Below are 19961 nucleotides of genomic sequence, written 5' to 3' on the forward strand. Positions count from 1 at the left end.
AGAAGCAAAAGTGTAGCCTAACCTAGATTCTGCTGCAGTAAAGGTCGCTGTGTCACTATGTGTTTGTGGCTTCTGCCTTGGAGGTTATAGCAAATTAGGGTCAATATAGCACTTATATTAATGAAGCAGTCTGTTTCATATTGCACAAACTGCTATTCACAACCTTTAAATAGACTGCCTCTGATACAATGTAGAGGCTTTAGCTCATAAGTTCTCCATAGTTGTTTAATCTTCATAAGTTCATCCCTTTCATGCAGTCTGCAAAATCAAATAATATCTGTTGACCTTTCTTTACTCTGTTATGATCTCCTAAGGTATTAAGAGCATTAGAATACAGGATCTCGTGATTACCCAGACACTAGTGCATTTGCTCTACTTTTCCTGTTTGGTTTTTCCATCTGTGGAGTCACTGCAGAGTACATGCAGGCCAATATCCTGCAGCTAACAGAGGAGAGAGGGGGAGGAAATGGGGGGAAGACAGGATCACGCAGCCCAGATGGAGCCTGACTGATTATCTCTACAGAGCAACTGCAGTACTTTTGGGGAGGTTTTTGAGCCTCAGCTAAACCACAGTAGAAGAGATCATTGTCGCTCTGGAGAGGTTGAATCACAAATAAACTTGTGTCAGTCACAAACCTGATAGATGAAAATGTCAAGTGATGCTTCATACACAAATCTCTAAATATTCTTAACAACCCCATGACACTATAGTTTCAAACCAGCAACTCTCTCCTCTTTCACTGTATCTCCAGGCCTTTGGACAAGCCTACTCCAACCACAGGAAGGTGGCGGCAGATGGAGAGAGCCGAGAAGAGTCTCTGATCCAGGAGTCGGCCTGTAAGGAAGCCTACTATGAGCAGAGAGTCCTGGAGCTGCAGAACGAGCTCCGGCAGACACGCAACATCCTCACCAACACCCAGTCTGAGAACGAACGCCTTAATGCCATCAGTCAAGATTTGAGAGAGGTAAAGGGAGAACCAAAATCCCCCCACTGTTCTGTTTCTATTTTCTAAATAATTTTGAAATTGATTTGTTGTTTGATCAGATGTCCCTAATCGTCTCTTCAGCACTTCAGTATTGCAGTAACTTGCAGAAACAGTATTGCTCTAACCTGCTTTTTAGAACAGCTATTTAGAACATTGAGGGTGTCTGTTGATCATTTATCACCTGATGCATTTTATCTTTCTGCAAAAGCTGCATAAAACAAACATATTCTTATTTATCCCTATCTTGGTATTATTTTTCTCCAGAGTAATCATTGTGCTTTTAATTTTTGCATTAGTTTCAGTTGGTTGTTGAGACTTGTGATGTACACCTACAGTACCTTTATTTGATTGACATTGCTGTCCAATCCTCTGTTATGCAGGGTGTAATTGGAGAGTCTGCTTTTTGACATGCCAAGACAAGATTAAACGTTCTCTAATGACTAGAAACACCTTGCCTTTAAGCCTAATGTGTTGTCCTTTGCACCTAATGCAGTCCAGGGTGGAGTTGTTTTTTTTACAGGAAAATACTGAGACCATGGGAAATATGCTGTGTTACAAAAGGATTTTGAATAATTGAATAATTATTCTATTAATGCTTAATTTGTGTGAATCACTGCACGGGACTGCTGCCTTAACTCTGACATTAGTAACATCACTCGTTATAAAAACCCCACCTTAGACAAGCCCTTTTCTGATAACCAGAAGCACAAGGAAGTTGTTTCTCAAAACTGAGCACACCCTTTGCACATTCCTGTACTTTATCATACATATCATTATGGAAACCTTTGTATGTGTCCCAATTTGGACAATGTCTCCCACTTTTACTGTTTCAATTTACATATACTCACTGCTAATTTGCCCTCATTAGAAGAGACAATTGCACAGCAGATAGTGTATGTAGTTCATGTTATTTGCCAATGGTCATGTATGTCCAATGTTGTGTGGCTCAGTTGGTGAGGAGGAGGTTAAAATTACAAGAGTGGACTATATATTTAAATCATGCTGCGCTTTAGGGAAGGACTTTTGACACAAAGACGGGAGACATGAAAGTAAAAAAACAGTAACAGAGGCTGACAGGAAGGCAGAGGGAAGCTTTCACCATTCGAGCTCCTCGCTCCCTTGACGGGCAAATCAAGGCAGGAATACTAAAGAGGGAATCTTAAGTCACAAGTTGTTTGAAGAGTTTGGCTTCGTGTCAAAGAAAGAAGCAGAGTAATGCTAATGCTAATTGCATGCTGATTTGAAAGGGGAATTTATTTGCACTCACAGCTCTAGGTTGGGTGCTTCACATGTCAGAGAGCACTTTCTGCACACTCTAATTTATTCGGAGTGCATTAGTTCCAAAACTACTTTTCATTTTGAAAGTTAAAAGATCAGTGTTAGCTCTATCGCTGGTTCTATCCCATTCGCCCAAATGACACCTTGGGATAGGATTCAGGAGGTGGATTGATAGATGTATGAAAGATTAGTGTTGCTATATCCATACATATATCTCCACCCCAGCACTGTTCAACACTCAACAATAGGCCTATATTCTGCAGTGTGATATTAAGGATGTCTGGTTTTGTTTCTGTCTGTTCTGATAGCTAATGGCATCTAATCTTGTTGTGTTTGTGCACAGCAGATTTAGCTGAGTCTGCTGTTTTGCAGGTCAAGTTGGTAATTGGGAGGGTGAAGGACTCCCCTCCTGAGTCCCAAGACTTTGGTAGACATCTGCTTGACACAGATGTCAGCAGTGTTTCTTCCTCAGATTAGTGAAAGACTTAAAAATGGCATGTCCCGCACAACGACTTAAGTTCCAGAAAGCTCTAAATTCCACTATAATTAGGTCAGCTGCTGCTCAGCTCTGCATCTACACTGGTATAATTGAACGTTATTGAAGACAGATGTGCCCCACTAGAAATGTTTTTGTAACAGAGAAGTTCCCCTTTATAAAACCTTGCTCCAGCTTCCATTCATTCATCAGTTTCCAGCTTAAACATAATTACTGATAACATGCCTTTTAAATCTTTAGTTGAATCTTTGAGAGAAAAGCAAATACAGCCTTTGCTGCATGTCGCATGTACAGCTGTAACTGGTGTTGCACTGGTGGTCTCCTTGGCCTTTCTGCAGGTGCCATTCCCTTTATAAACACTCTGTTGCATAGCAATGGGCCCCGGACAGTTCTAATTGGTTGGATAAAAGGGTCTAGAGTGTAAATCACACCATGTATGGGAGATAATGATGCCCTTCCAACTGTACGTTGGTGGGTGCTAGGAGTGTGTCTGGCAGGCAAATAGAGGCAGCCTGGGCACTGAGGCTGGCATTGTGAGTGGACTGACATGACTGAAAGAGGCCTTTGTCTCTTGGATTTCAAATTAGCCCCAAAGCGTAGGCTGGGAGAGGAAGAGGAGAGCCCTTGGAGATGATAAGAATGGTATGAGAGAAAGACAAGGGGGCCTAAAAATCCGTTAGTGCTTAATGGGACTAAATCCAAGGAAAATTGAGGACTGTCCTGCTTTTCCCAGACTGCATGCTAATCAAATTTAGAAAGGAGTGTGACTGAATGACTCAATTTTTCTTTCTTTTTTTCATAGAATGCAGCTGACAGTTGGGTTGTAGGCCTTTGTATTTGTTTTAAAGTGAAGTTTATGTATTTTATTTTATTTTTTAGTCCTGCAATTGTACAAGGTTCCTCTGAAAAGCTGTTTTATTTGGAGTGGAATTAAGATCACTTAAAGAATTACAAAATGCATGAGAATCACAATTTCAACTATAAGAAAAGCATCACAGTCCATGAATGTGGAAGCATCACTCATTATAAATGGATTTTGCCTCTCTGTAGAACAGTTCATTTATAGCCATTTTAGTTGCTGGTTTTCAGCCCGTTTACATGCCACACATTTAAGCCTACCAGGCACTCTCCCGTGCCAAAGACTCAAATGTTAGCCCAAAGCACTGATAAGACACATTTCAGTGCTACACTGCAGTCTACAGGATTATATCCACACAAAGAACCAGTACCATTGTGGGGAGGCGCACTCTAATAGGCATGACTTCATTAAATTCAATCTCGTGTCATGAGAGGAATGTGCCTCCGACGATGCCTCACAGAATGGGAACCTCCATTGCATGCCTTTCAGGAAATTATCAAGCAAAGATGAAGAAAAAAGGGTGAAAATCTTACCAGTGTAATTCACTCTATTCGCTCTTTAGTCTTGTAGAGTGTTTCCAGCACAGCATTATTGTGCTTTCAGTGATTGCTTATAGTACACAGTTTCTTTTGCATGAGTCAGGATTTTGTGTTGACACACTTGCTTGTGCTTTCACTTCAGGTCTATTGTTGTCCTTTGATATTTCACATGCTTGAACCATCTCTCTCTCACTCATAAATTGGGTGTTGTGCTGTTTTATCTGTTACCATAATGTGGAAGCCATTCAAATGTTAAACATGACTGGGTTTTCTACTTCACTGGCACAGTAAATGACATTAAGCATCGGCCTACCTCCCACCCCTTAATTTAAGTGCTGTTTAACTATCTGGATTAAACACCTGACCGAGTAGTGGGGGATTAAGAAAAGGGAGGTGTCTGCACTGATGAGATGAGATTGAACAGGTTGGAAGAGGGCAGAGGGTTGTGCTCAGCCGGTTGAAGATCTCTGCTAAAACAAATAGAAAATTAAACACATGCTTTTCAGTGGTGCAATAGTAGAACAGAGCCTTTGATGCAGGGTTGAGTGGTATAGCGATCCAAGAGGGGATGCTCTTTGTTCGCCATTATCATCTGACATGAGGTTAATGGAATAGGACTCAAAGAGGGCTCTGCGGTGTTGGTGTTGACTGCCCTATTTTTTCTTCTTACATTATACCAAGACAGATCGACTCTTGTCCTGCTGTACTGACAAGATAGGGAGGCTATATGCTAGGAAAAGGTTTAAAAAAGTATTTCTCAGAATATAATCAGTAGTAGAAGAGGTGTGAAAACACCAAAGACAGATACAAGCCAGATTGACCTTGATCTTTTTACACAAGCCATGGTTACTACTGCTGTCACAAGTGATCTACATCCTAGTCAAACCCTCCAGATATTATGTGGGTTAATTAGAGAAACAACATTATCACTTTAGCTAGCTGCTTCTCTTCTAGACTCAGGCTTTCTTAGGGAGCATCTGATGCATCTGGGTACTTTCACATTTTGTTGGTAAGTAAGATTAGGACAAAGAAATGGCAGATAAATTTGCCTGAATCTTTTTGTCAAGTTATGACATAAAGCTTTGAACATGCATTCTTCGTTTAAGCTTTAATTCTAAGCACCAATCAGGGTTTTCATGGTAGATTAATGGATGTTAATAAATCAACAACAAACCCATTGGCCTACACATTCACTTAAACTAATGGGTGTAAACACATTTGTTCACTCTTCTGCACTCTCATCCAAATGACCTCAAAAACCCTAATTCACTGTACACCCTGCGGCCTTTTCCACAGTATCACATTGTGCTAAGTACCACCAGCCACTCATTCCCCAGGTTCCATTCACATTTTAGCTTTTCACAGACTGAGTGAAAAGTGTGACCTTGGCTGTGTTTTTGCTCCCTAGTGGAGTCTGGGTAAGATGAAGAGAATGACAATTGGTTGCAGCAAGAAGGAGGATAAAAGCAGTTTTACTTTCACCCACATTCTTGGTGTTGACAGCAGTAGGATGCCCTTAGGCTTTATTTTTCCTTTGCTGTGTTTGAAGTTATACTGGGGGGGTTGAGTTCATCTGTGATTTATTCTTCGTCTCTTCTTAAGAGATGGCTTTGGCTGCAAGTTGAGTTAGACTAAACATGAGCTGACATGACCTTGAGTTACTTTAGAGACTGCAGGGCATTTAAAGTTTTTATTGTGTTCTTTTTAGAATCACTGAACTTGTCCAATCTTGGTTTTATCTGATAGAAAGATATGATAGGGCTAAAGTTTATCACACTGCCTCTTACAGCATTCTGGGATGCAAGAGCAGAGGTGAGGGTTGGAAAATGAAAGCAGCAGTTTTAGTGCAAAATGCAGATCAGTGGTGTCAGAAAAAGAAGCTGAGAAAGGGGGTAAAAAAATAAAATATTATTAAGCTGAAGCACTTTGCTTCAGGTCATCTGGGAGCTTCTCTGCACTTTGTGTATGTTTGTGGGGGAAAAAATGAATATGTGCAAAGTGAGGATATAGAGTGAAATTGAGGTCAGTGGAGTGAGTGTGTTAAGAGAAGGAGCAGAAAGAGGATAAAAATATATTCATAGCAGGCCGGTCTGTGCTGTAATATAAATAATACAGCTCTGTGACATCTGGGAGTCTAGGCAACGCTTTCAGGGAAGCAAACCCCGGGTAAGAGACTAGTAAAAATGGATTTTGTTTTTCAGAAATGCAAGCTGGATTCTCTGGTGTTATTAAGAACACAGCAGGGCCTTTAACAAAGCATTAAAACATTCCTAATCTACACTTGTGTTAATCCGGAAACTTTGCGTCTGTGGCTTACCGGCTGATGGAAGCATTTCTCATATAAATAGAGGTTAGAGTGGCTCAAACACATTTGGAAATTGCTCCGAGCTCTGGGAGATTTAAGTGGGCTCAGCCTTTCTATGCTGTCAAAAGCAGTTTACTGGTGACAAGAAAGCTCGAGATTTGAAATGGAGAGTTTAGACTGTCTAGCTGGAAGATGCTCTATGTCTCTCTATGTCTCTCTCTCTCGCTCCTGACGGTATGACCTTGAATGTTCACAACTCTGCTGTGTGTAGTCTGTGCACATGCACACACTACCCCATCTCTGTTTTAAATATCTAATATATCGTGCCTTTGCTATAATTATTAGGGGTGGGGGAAAAAAACGATACTGTGTAGTATCGTGATATTTTGTTTGCTAATAATGTATCGATACAGGGACAGCAGAAATCGATATTTTGTTACAAAAAAGTTTTTGTGCTCTGACTTCAGAGCATGTTGATCCTTTTTCTGAGCAAGAATCCTGACATTCCTTCACTGTCCAAATGTGTTTAACTTTTTTTTTGGCAGCAATAAACATGACAGTTTACTTATTTTAATTTAAGACATGTTTTATTTTAATTAAGTTTAAAACTTTTTTATTTAATGTAAAATTATATTTTGTTTTAATTTACTTTCAAATTCTTCAGTTGCTGAAGGGGCTGCATAGTTTTCATAAATTGCATAGTTCAGAATAGCTATAATTGTACCAGATGGTTGCATTCAGTTAAGTTGGACTAGACTGTAATACAAACCGTTCAGTTTGTCAACATTAAAACTGACTGAAATGAGAGAAAGACTGAGTGTGAGACTTTGTTATTAGATAAAATGAATATTGATAAAGTTTACCTTTATGTACAGAATCTGAATATCGCAAAATATTTTTAAAAATTGCAATAATATCGTATCGTGCATTAGGTATTGTGATAATATCGTATCGTGAGTTGTATGGTGATTCCCACCTCTAATAATTATGCAGCTTGGCTGAACAACCTGGTGTTTTTGCTGCCACCCACTTTGCATAAAGTGGCACATTTGTCTGTGCGTGTGTGTGGTACGCGGCTGTTGTTTAAGGTAGCTGTCCAGACATCACCTGTAGTGACAACAGTTACAAACCACACTTAAGCCTGTGATCGCGGCGCCTTGTCACCGCTCTCCTTTGGCGGCACCACAAATTGCCTTCACAATGTCGCACCTCACAGCCACACACACCCACATTATTGTGAATTATCAAAAACATCCCCCAGGGAGCCTCATTTCTCTCTCCCAGTTAAATGTTATTTGTTCTTTGTAGCAGGAACACATGTGGCCACCACAGCCTTTACTTACATTTTCTGTCACACAGCCAGGCTGTTGCCCTGTTCTCAGTCTTTGGGGGGCTCAGTGTAGCAGAGGATGTAGAAGCAAGGTGAAAGGTTAAGACCCTGCCATGCATTTAAATCAGAATGGAGTGGGATCTTAATCAGGTTCAGCGGCAGCTTGTATTCATTTGGACCAAACAGCACTGACCCTTCAACGGAGGCACATAACCCTGACAAGAAAGTGACCTGAAAGCCAGCTGATACAGCTCGTCTAAGCCTTAATGAAACATTTGAATCTTTTAATCTAATATTATTTTTGAATTTCTCCAAAGCTCTTTTTATTTTTGCTTTAATTTAGCTCTCGTTCAGAAGTCAGAACCACTCTGCAGAAGCTTAGTGGTAGGACAGAGCTCATGCATTATTTAGCAATGCACCGACATCAGGGCTTTTGCAAAGCAAACACCCACACTCATTAGACATGCCCAAAACCCTGATGAATTTTAATGCACCTTCAAACGTCAGCTTTAGCCCAGGTCTGCAAAAAGTGATTAATTATTACAGAGAGAGAGGACAGGGTGTGTGTACTCGTCATCATTGGGGATTTAGCAACTTATTTGTTATTTTTTTTAGTAAGCAACTAAATTCTATTTCCAAAAAGAATCACAAGAAATAGTCTCCTGAGACATAATATTGAGATGGGGTTTTTTTTTAGAAGGACGAATTATTGTTTACATTTAAAACAGTTTCATTATGTAATAAAGATATTGTACTCAGTTAGGAGTGATGTGTGACTCCTGTAGGTCATTTCTCTCTGAAGGTTTCTGTGCATATTCGACTAAAAGGTGTTATTACCTCACTCTGCTTCCATTACAAATCTCACTGATGTGAATTCAGTTTTGACATGATGCCAATATGAGAAAGTCTGCAAATAGAAAACCTCTCAGGAGTGACTCCTTTTATCCTGAAAGGATCTGAGAGCAAGGATTGTGATTTGGACACATGGCGACTGCATGAGAGGAAGGGGCCACCTGGCTAGGGATTGGGAGGCTAATTTTCCCTCTGGTGTTAGGTTATCGCTGCCAAGGGAAGGACACGCATTACATATATACCAGCACGCAAACACACATGCAAATCCAAAATGTAGAGGCTGCTATTCTTGTCTTTCTGAGAAACAAATGTAAATATATGCAGATTCTTCTCCTGTTCGGGTGTGTGAGGATTGAACCTTTGCCACCCAGTACTTGCATACATGCTCACTTAGTTGAAAAGGCACAGCGCCCAACAGCTGTTAGCGAGTGTCCACTTACTTCACCTGAGAACTGTGATGTTTCTCACCTAAGTCCAGGTTACTCGTGCTTTGGAATGAATCAGCAGCAATAACAAAAAAGCATTAGACAAGCTAGTAAGGACATGGGTGGCTCAGCAGGGCTGACCGGATCCTTATGGCTTTTAGTTTGTTGGCGTCTTCAAGTGGGGGAAGGACATGCCGTTTACCTCTCTAACCCTTTATATAATTAATGGTGCCTTTTCTACACAGAAAGAGGGCTCAAACTGCATTTGGAAAACATCATGCTATCATGCAATAATTGCTAAGCAATCACACTATTGACATAAGGACTCTTTGCATGTTTATTCTTTCTTCTTTTGTACCAGCATTTTGCTTTACTGGGACACAACTTAGCATATATCAGTATATCAGAACATTTTCCAATGAAATGTAGATAATTATTGCCATTTCTTGTTCTGGAAATGGTCCTTCTGTACTTCCGTACAGGGAATCAACCCTAATGAGACTCCTCTTTAGAAAATTAGACCACTACAGAGCTTTCTATCCACTGAAAGGCTGTCACCAGGAGAGATAAGTAGGCTTCAGTCTCTTTGGTGCCATCAGAACTGGCAGGCAAGCACACTTGTGGCCCGCTGCCCAGATAGACACCTGGCACCTCCCTCTCGAACACAAAGAGACGCACACACACACACACACACACTTAGTTTGACCAGATGGCCGCTCTTAAAGTGTTAAAGAGCCCACGTGACACAAAAGGTTAAACTAAAGCAACAATATCCAGTCACTTGGCATCTCTCACACTTGGCCCAAGAAGATTGAAATAGTGGTCATTGACAGCTCTTCTTCTTCTGTCTCTGCCTATCTCCTCTGGCTTTACAGAGCAGCCAGATGGTGGAGCTCCAGAGGAATCAGCTGCGCGATGACATCAAGGAGTACAAGTTCAGGGAGTCTCGTCTGCTGCAGGATTACACTGAACTGGAGGAAGAGAACATCTCACTGCAGAAGCAGGTCTCCATGCTCAAGCAAAGTCAGGTGAGAAGAGAGTAACACTGCAGCTGCAAAATGAAAAGGGATGGGTATGAGAGCAAAAATAAACTAAATGTGCCTTCACTGCTATCATGAAGCTCACACACTGAAGCTTACACTGGTGGCTTCAGGCATACCACCTACTTTGTTAACATACATTAACTGTATGCTGGATTTTAGTAGCCCTCTTACATACAAGCTCAAAAACTTTGCGCTTTAACATTCAGATTTAAGTGTGATATTAAAATCATCCTCAGCTTCTTCTTGTTTTCCCATAATGTCTTGTTGTGGGAGCATTTGAAAGACTTAGCAGCTATATCAGGGAGTCTATCATGGTACAAAACACTTCCTGGGTTTATTCAAATGCCATGAAAGCTAAAAAAATTTCTTCTTTTTACATAAAGCGCAGCTATATTTACAGCATGGATATTTCCACTTGATGATGCTGTTTATATATGGGGCAGCACGGTGGCATGGTGGTTAGCACTGTTGCCGCACAGCAAGAAGGTCCTGAGTTCAATTCCACCATCAGGTCTTTCTGTGTGGAGTTTGCATGTTCTCCCCATGTTTGCGTGGGTTCCCTCCGGGTACTCTGGCTTCCTCCCACCGTCCAAAGACATGCAGCTTGTGGGGATAGGTTAATTGGAAAATCCAAATTGTCACTAGGTGTGAATGTGCAAATGAATGTGAGTGTGAATGGTTGTCTGTCCCTGTGTGTTAGCCCTGCGACAGACTGGCGACCTGTCCAGGGTGTACCCCGCCTCTCGCCCTATGACAGCTGGGATAGGCTCCAGCACCCCCCGTGACCCTGAAAAAAGGATAAGCGGAAGCGAATGGATGGATGGATGGATGGATGCTGTTTATGCCTGAGCTCTTGATCGTCTTCTTAACCCCTTGGATAGTGTTATATATTCATTAGACATGGCATGAATTATACAGATATTACTGCTGTTTAGGGAATGAAAAGGATTCCCAAATCAAATTCCCTTTAAAATCTAAATTAAAAGGAAAATCAGATGGATGTGTTCTTACCTAACATTATCTTGAGCAATTTTACAGCTTAGTGGCTCATTTTAATTGGAGCTGCTAATATGCATTCTGTGATTCTGAAACTCATGATAGTGGTTTCCTGTCCTCCCAGGTGGAGTTTGAGGGTTTGAAGCATGAGATCCGTCGCCTAGAGGAGGACACTCAGTTCCTTAACAGCCAGCTGGAGGATGCCATCCGTCTGAAGGAGATCGCTGAACGTCAACTGAGTGAGGCTCTGGAGACCATCAAGACGGAGCGTGAGCTGAAGGCGTCCCTGCGGAAAGAGCTTTCCCACTACATGAACATTGGTGACACTCTGTACAACAGGTAAATGGAACAGAAACCAGGTTCTCATACACTTCACAAGAGGCTTTAAAAAAGCTCTTAATAACATACAGTTTCCACATTGTTTCTTCAGTCCTCTCAGCATTTCTCTGGATGGTCTCAAGTTCAGCGACGATGCTGCAACTGAACCTAACAACGACGAGGCTCTCCACGGATATGAGAATGGCTTCATCAAACTGGCCAATGCCATCACTGATGACAACCGGATCTCCATGCCTAAGAAGGAAGAGCTTTTCCGTCCTGTGCCCAGCCTTGTTGATGACCTGCTCAGCGAACTTAACATCTCAGAGATCCAGAAGCTCAAACAGCAGCTGATGCAGGTTTGTGTTTCTGCATGAGAGCTTGTGATTTCTGCTCACAATACAATATATGGTGGTCTGTTTTCATAGCAATGCTTTCTCAGCTTATTTCTCTTATTGGGTGTGAATCATTTTTATGCAGTTACGCACTGAATTAATACCAGGAAACGCTAGAATGAAAGACATGCAATTCCTCTTTAGTGGCTCATGTAAGTGGTTTTTTAGACTTTGAACTATGACTGTTTATTAGCATCACTTAGATCAAAGTAATCTGATAGTTCAGCAATACTGGAAGTTATAATGTTCAACTTTTGAAATTTAGTTTTATTTTTTTTTTTTGTATTGTTTTTTGTTTTGTTTTGTTTTTACAAATAGTCCTATTTTGTTCACTCTATTTATGTTTGTTGGCAAAATAGCAAAAGTTGAATATGTCTGTATAAAATGCAATTAATTCCCAAACATCTTTAAAATGGTTTTACATTTTTACAAGGTTTAAATTGTCACATTTACACTAGAGTTTATTGGAGGGCTGTCAGGATGGACTCCTTCAGTGTTAACTGGGTGTAGCTGACCTGAAATCTCAGTGTATATTTGGTTGAACGGAAGGTGTATCTTATAGTGGAGCGTTGTATCGTGCCCCAGTCTGCTGCAGGGATCTAAATCTCCTTACAGCAAAGTTAATCCAGGGAGACGCGCACACATATCCTGCTCCGTGTGACCCCAAGGCGGCGGGTGGTGGCACCGGACGACCTGCCATCTGCTTGATCATCACTCCATGAGTCCAAGGCCACAACTGATTGGGCACCATGGTTACCAGAAAATACTAGCAACCTGTGGATAGTGGATAGATTTGATGCCTAAGGCCCAAGTCTTTTTTTTCTCCCTTCATCAAACATAAATATGGTTGCTGGATTAATGTGGGAACTTGAAGCCACCACAGTGCTGTTTAATGTAATGGACAGACTGTCAGACTGTGACAAAATCCCATGTTTGATATGACCCAACAGCATATTATTCAGCCCACTAAAACCTTCTGACACATCACTCCACAGATTCCTGGCAGCAATCAGAGCAGAGGAAACAAAAAACATTCGTTCTCATTTAGTCTCTGCTGCTCTTGTGTCTCAACTCATACTATTCTTATTTCTTTAGAGATAAATCCCAAACGTCCACTCGTTGGAAGTTAACTTATTAGTCCTTGGCAATTCAGCATTTATGACAGATTCTGCAGGATAAGGATGGCCACTGCTATGCTGACTGCCCATAAACACTATTTCAAGCATTGGTGTCTCATAAAAGTTTTTAATGTGACCACTGATGTAAATAAAAGAGTGCTCTTGAGCACAACAAGCCTCTCTGGTTAAGCATGCAGTCACTTTTAGAAATGAATCTTCACGAGCTATTGTGAAATAATAAATTATGTATGCAGATGAGCATGATACTTTAATATTATTTACAGAGCAGATTCCGAAATAGCTCAGTGCTTGCAAAAGCACAAGTTTGTGTGCGTCTTTGTAAGATGACACGCCCAGGCTGTCTGCCAGCACTGAGCTGAACTGAGTCCAGCAGACTGTCAAGGTCATCCTGATTCTGATGTCAGACCTAGTGAGCGATATTCCTCTCATACATACATGATAGACAATCCAGATATATAACATGATTTAAAGACATGAGTCCTTCATCAGATTAGCAAGTTAACAAAAACTGCAAAAGTGCATGTGTTACAGGGCGAGGTCCTTTTGCTAATTGTGTCTCTGCATTTCTACTCAGATGGAGCGTGAGAAGGTCAACCTGATGTCCACTCTGCAGGACTCCCAGAAACAGCTAGAGCAGGCGAACGGTGCTCTGTCAGAGCATCAGGAGAAGGTCAACCGCCTCACAGAGAACCTCAATGCCATCCGCAAGCTCCAAGCCAGCAAGGAGCGCCAGTCTGCTTTGGATAATGAGAAAGAACGTGATAGCCACGAAGATGTAGACTATTATGAGGTTGACATCAACGGACCTGAGATCCTGGAGTGCAAGTACAAGGTAAATGGCATGTGGCCATTGTAGGCAGCGCAAAATGTCAAATTAAATTTGAAACCTGCAGGAAAATGAAATAGGGTGTCCGAAAAATGTCGTGCATTTGGGTTTCATTTACACTCGCATTGCTTCTCTAGGTTGCAGTGTCAGAGGCAGGAGAGCTGAAGGAGGAACTGAAGACCCTGAAAGCAGAATACCAGGCCTGTCAGTCACGTTACGAAGAGGAGCGCACTCGTCTGGCAACCGATGTGACAACACTCAAAGAGAACCTGACAACTCTGGAGAAGACCAGCCATGCAGAGAGAGAAGAGAAAGCCAAGCTTGAGAAAGAGCTGCGCAAGGTGAGGTGTTTCTCTAGACATGTTTATTTTGATGTTTTTATATATGCCTTATTTTAAAAAAAGCTTTTTTCATTTTTTGTAGTGAAATAATGCGTTTTTTGTTTTTTTTGGTGTGTTCTCAGTTGAGCGACGTGGCAGGCGAGTCTCAGGGTAGTCTAAGTGTGGCACAGGATGAGCTGGTCACCTTCAGTGAAGAACTGGCCACCCTCTACAACCATGTCTGCATGTGCAACAACGAAACCCCCAACCGCGTTATGCTCGACTTCTACAAAGAGGGTAAGGGTGGTCGGAGCAGCCCGGAAGGCCGCGGCCGCCGCTCTCCCATCCTGCTCACCAAGGGCCTCTTCCCTGAGCCCAGTAAGACCGACCTGAGCGATGGCGCACCTTCCCCGATCTCCTCCCTGCCTTCTCCTGTGTCTGACCACCGACGCGAGCCCATGAACATCTACAATCTGGTCGCCATCATCAGAGACCAGATTAAGCACCTGCAGCTGGCAGTGGACCGCACCACCGAGCTGTCACGCCAGAGGGTTGCTTCTCTGGAGCTGGGCACTGTGGCCGACAAGGACAAAGAAGCCTGCATGGAGGAGATCCTCAAACTGAAATCCCTGCTCAGCACCAAGCGGGAACAGATTGCCACCCTGCGCACTGTCCTCAAGGCCAACAAGCAGGTAAGTTGATCTGTTTGAGTGTCTGTAAACAAAGTACTCTCAATACAAACATTTGCCATTGTTCACAAAAGTTAGAAATAGAGGTAGGGGGAATTATTTTGGGTGTGTTCAGCTGCTGAAGCAAATTCTTTGCAGTCTAGATCTATAACAAACACTGGTTGAGAGAGCAGCTGTATGGTGACAGCTGCCTCGAGTATTTGTGTGGTTAGATTCAGAGAACAGCTATACAAAGCAAAAAGAACCATAACCCAGAGGCGGAGTGTGTATGCAGTTGTTTGGTAGCCATTTGAAGTATGTATGTGGCTACACAGTGGGCATTAGAACACAGATGTGAAAATAACTCATAAACCGCACAGCTAGGGTTTTTTAAAATGAACATTAGCAGCTGAAATCATGCGCCATAATAAAAGAATTAGGAAGCATACCCCAACTTCTTCCAGGTGCTTTGACCCTTTTGTTCTTTCTGCCAACTCACAGACAGCTGAAGTGGCTCTGGCCAACCTGAAGAGCAAGTATGAGAATGAAAAGGCAATGGTGACCGAGACCATGATGAAACTGAGGAATGAGCTCAAAGCTTTGAAAGAGGACGCTGCCACCTTTTCCTCTCTCCGGGCTATGTTTGCCACACGGTAAGAATCGTGCCAGCACCTGCGTGATGGTCAAGAAAATATGTTTTATCTACATCCTGCCATCAAAGGCACAAAAGTCTTTATCTGACATAACATTGTAACCTGGTAAATTCTTTATTTATTTGATATCTCCAGAGGAGGTTGTGACAGTAGCAAGTCGTGGCATGAATTCCATACTGTGCTGCTATGCTACAGCAGTAACACAGACACGTGTCATTCTTATTAATGCTGCACATGCACAACACAAAGGTCATACACAATATAACCAGGTAGCATGAAGATAAGATTATGGTCGTAACGTAATCCATGTTTACCATATGTTGGCTTTATTTTTTATATTGAAACATGACATATTTAAGTACACTATTGTGTTGTTCATTCATAGCCAGAAATCCCTTCTATTTGTACAGATTCAGACTATAAATAACAGAAGGTGCCTAATGTGGATAACCATTGTTTTTGACCGGTGACTTGATGTGTGTATGTCTGTCAGATGGGCCAACACGCATGTTAATCTTTTCTGATTCCAAAGAGAAGCCGGTCAAAGGTTCTGCGCATAATCCCACCTCAGATTGGGATGGATTACACATTCACCCCTCAACACGTAGTACACTAAGGACTCATGAGCTGCTTGCTTGTTTACTTTTGGGTGTGCACATGTGCATGTGTGAACAATATTTTTGTGCTTTGATGTGCTTTTTTGAGAGCTAATTTCATTTAAAACAATGATGCCCGCTCTTCCTGTAAATATTAGCTATATTCCAGAAAGCACTGCAGAGATGCTGAGACAGTCTGTCCTTCATTTAAAGCTGTATTACATTCCACAGCAAAGTTCAAGCTGTGCAGAAGGGAAAGAGAAGGGTAGGAAGAGGTGAGTTTTTACAATGAAGAGTATAATCGCTGCAGGGAGTGTGTGTGGGCAGCTCAGCACCCCTCGTCTTACCCATGCAGAAATTCAATACAGATCGCTGAAGTGCACTAGCTGAAGTAATTCCATATACCTGCAGTGCCCAATCAATTAGTAACAGTTTTAAAACTCATCCGGCTGCAAACATAGGCATGTCGCCACAGGCTTTTTTGTATTTACTGCAGAGCTAAATTTCTGGAGGATGCTGAAGTATTATAACTAAAAAGCAACCTTGGCTGATAGGGAACCAGTTCTTGCACCGACTACCTGTTTTTGGCTTCTTCTCTAGTTTTTTGTTTTGTTTTTTTTACCCTGAAGGGCCCTATAGTTGTGTCATGTGTCAGAGGCGAGCAGCTGAAGTGTAAGATCATATTTGCATGTTTTTCTCTTTGAATTTCTTTTGCTGGAGAGGGTTAAGATGTTTTTGAGCACATCACAGCTTCCTGTTTACTTCCTGTTTCAGTCCATGTGTTTTTATTCCTCCATATGCCCAGAGCAGCTCCACCGACTATGTTGTTGGGCTTTCAGCTCCAGCTCCAGCACCACACCACTATGTATGATTTACATTCACTGTTTATGGGACTCATGTATTGGTATGTAAATTGTGTCTTATATGACACAGTTGGGTCAGGGGACTCTTTTGAGAGGCAGGGGGACTCGCCCGAATGAAGTTTCCCACACTCCCCCCCTCTTTGTATCCCCTGTTCCCCCTCCATCCTTCCTCACAGCCAAACACCCAGTTCTCTTGTCATGTGGAAAAGAAAGAGAGGAAGGACCAGGCCTTCAGTTAAAGCCCACTACAGGAGTCTAGTTTGATAGTTTTTTTTTTTCTTTCACTTTTCCAGATTATCACTGCTCACACAAAGTCTGTAAAGGAGGATTTCTGAGATGTGTACTCGTGGATTCAAATGATGTATAGTCTTTGACAAAGGGGAAGAGAGATGAAGTGGAAGTGAAAGAATGTGTGGGGCTTTTTATGGTCTTATTGTTCAGGGAATTGGCACATAATATACTCACAGGACTAAAAGACACACCAGACTTATTATTAACATTTTTGTTTTTAAAACCAATTTAACAAAACAATATTTGTTTTAACAGAAATAGCAAATAGGATGGAGTAATTCTATTTAGTTTATTTCACGAAAGCAACACAGGAATGTTTATCACGCGTGTATGTGGGCTTCACTGTCCCCTCCTGTATGTGTGCCTCTCTGGCTGCAGTATCTGGTGTCATGTTAACAGTAAGCTCCTGCCTCCGACATTCCTAAGACAAGCCTCGACATTCTCGTGCCTTCTGATCTCGCTGATTAACTGTCCGAACATTTACGCAAATCACGTTTTCTTGTAGAATGTACACCTTCAGTTATCTGGCTATTCTGGTGTTGGTTCTATGTTAGTTGTTTTCCCTTTGTGTGTGTGTGTGTGTCTGTGTGTGTGAGAGATATCCATACCACCATGACCAATCAAGCTCTAGACGAGACCACAGCTGAGCATGTTTTGAATGTGTGTGTTTGTGTCCTATTGGGAAATTATTGGTTATGAATGTTTTAGTAGTCACAGCCTTTAAATGGCAGCAGCTACTGTAAATCGTTACAGCGAGATGTAGATAATGCGCTTGTTTGTCAGAGTGTGAATATTATGATTCCTAATGCTCAAAAGGCCAGCCGTCGCCTCCTGGCCCCCTTCGGCTATTGTGCTAGAACTCCCGATCACCAGGGCAAAAAGACTCCTATTGTATCCACCCACTGCTTAGAATAGACTCCTCTTTTTTTCCCGGGAAAAATGCCCCCCACCCCTATGCAAGAGTGACTGAACTGTCTGAAGGTGCACCAGCTCGCTTCTTGCTCCCGGGTTGTTCCCAAATCTCATACTGGGTTTAATGAGGTAGCACTGATCCCTATTGTCTGGGTGTGTGTCCCAGAGGGAATCAAGCTGCATACACAAGAGGAGGGGGCCATGGTTTGTATTTGTTTGGTGGTCTGGCAAGGCCAGGGTTCACATGGCCCACCACCACGTGCAGCACCGCACGCAGCAAAAACATCTGCGCTTCCTGTTTGCAGATGCTCCCTTCAAGACGTTCTTTTTTTTTTTTTTTTTTTTTTTTTTTTTTTTTTTTTAAAGCTGATAAATTCTTCACCTACTGAAAGATTATTTGCTTGCTTTGCATTATTTTTATGGATTTTTTTTTATGTTATTTATTTATTGCTTCTGCAGCAGCAGTTCAGTTGCTAAACACTGACTAAATCGGAACAGATCGGTGATGACAGTTACGGCTTGTAGAGAAAAGAGTTTGCAGACTATAGCTTCAGGCTAGGGTGTTAACAAAAAATAAATAATAATTAATTTCAAATAAATGAAAGTGAGTTGGGTGAGGCTGCCCAACAGTTAAATTGTGTCTGAACTTTGGTGCTGTACGGTTGGGCTGCTCACTAACGTATTCAGCCCTTCCCTCCCAATAGGTTTGTCAGTCATTACTGAAGAATGTCACTCGATTTGCTTTGTCAGCAGCACAGAAAACAGGGATGAGCAAGATGAGAGAGAAAGTGACTGATTCGGGCAGATGGAGAGAGACTGTAGCAAGGAAGTGACGAAGCTTGAAAGGCAATGATAAGACCCAGGAGAGGGATAAAAGGAAACAGGAGCACGACGGCAGCAGATGGGGAGTAGCGATATGGACCCCCCACCTTGAAATCCTGTCAGGTGTCCCACTTTTTATACTTGTCCAGCTTTAGACGCACACACACTAACACGTGTGCAAGGACAGCGGGAGACAGGTGATAATGCCGCAGTGCAGCACCCGGTGATGACGAGCGTTAGTAGACAGACTTCATATCTTCTATTTCGCACACAGATGGGAGATGCAAGGGAGGCATAGAAGTTATGCTGTCTCACTCAAACTGGAAAATTGGAGATCAGGTGTGAACAGCTACAGCTCAGAGCAATAAACCACATTCTTCTCTTCCCCGTCTTAATTTTTCTCCTCTTTCACTCCCCTCCTGCCTTTTTCTCAGGTGATGCAGAAATGATCTTCCCTTTGACCTGTAGGCTAATGATTTCATCCCTTATGTGTGTAATCTGTCTTCAACTGCCACTGTGCATACATTCATATTATCCCAAGGCGCTGCAAGCTGCTCTCAGATGTCTCACCTGTTCATGAATGTAAATCATACCCTCTAGCAGCAGCTATACAAATAAAACGTATGGGTTTAATTTTCAGTTTATGAAATGACGGGAAGTGCGGTGAGAGTTTGTTACTATATCTGGCAAATTATCTGCAGAGTGTTTTAAGTGGAGCTGAAAATGTGTTCGTTGGGGGGACTTTGTTGAAGAGGACCAAAATGGCTGGTGAAGTCTTAAGTTAATATTTCAGAAGCTTGGGCAGTCTTGCAGGTCTTCATGTTGTGGCTCATGGGCTCCACCTGCTGGTGGCTAATTTATTACACTAGCAGGAAGTTTATGATGTGTGGGTTTGAATGTGTCTGAGCGTTTCTGTCAGTGAATCAAATCTGAGGTGCGGCATGAGGTTCGTGTTAAGTAATATCACAAAAATATCAAAAAGATTTAACAGGGTTTTTATTTTTTTGGGGGGGTAGGGGGGGGGGGGGGGTTGGCTGTTAAAGCAGTGC

At 42.1% G+C, this 19961-nt stretch overlaps 1 protein-coding gene across 2 annotated transcripts in view; it reads left to right on the plus strand.

Moving 5' to 3' along the window:
* LOC146494544 (protein bicaudal D homolog 2-like) overlaps positions 1-19961 on the plus strand; it is a 44449-nt gene that overhangs the window by 18408 nt on the left and 6080 nt on the right. For both annotated transcript variants that reach the window (XM_085146547.1, XM_085146548.1), the window contains exons 2-9: positions 753-965; positions 9946-10098; positions 11234-11448; positions 11540-11786; positions 13536-13793; positions 13925-14128; positions 14251-14799; positions 15277-15428. In XM_085146547.1, coding sequence (XP_085002673.1) covers positions 753-965; positions 9946-10098; positions 11234-11448; positions 11540-11786; positions 13536-13793; positions 13925-14128; positions 14251-14799; positions 15277-15428 — 1991 coding nt within the window. The remainder of the gene's footprint in view (positions 1-752; positions 966-9945; positions 10099-11233; positions 11449-11539; positions 11787-13535; positions 13794-13924; positions 14129-14250; positions 14800-15276; positions 15429-19961) is intronic.

Source organism: Neolamprologus multifasciatus, chromosome 20, assembly GCF_963576455.1.
Source record: "Neolamprologus multifasciatus chromosome 20, fNeoMul1.2, whole genome shotgun sequence".
Taxonomy (NCBI): Eukaryota; Metazoa; Chordata; class Actinopteri; order Cichliformes; family Cichlidae; genus Neolamprologus; species Neolamprologus multifasciatus.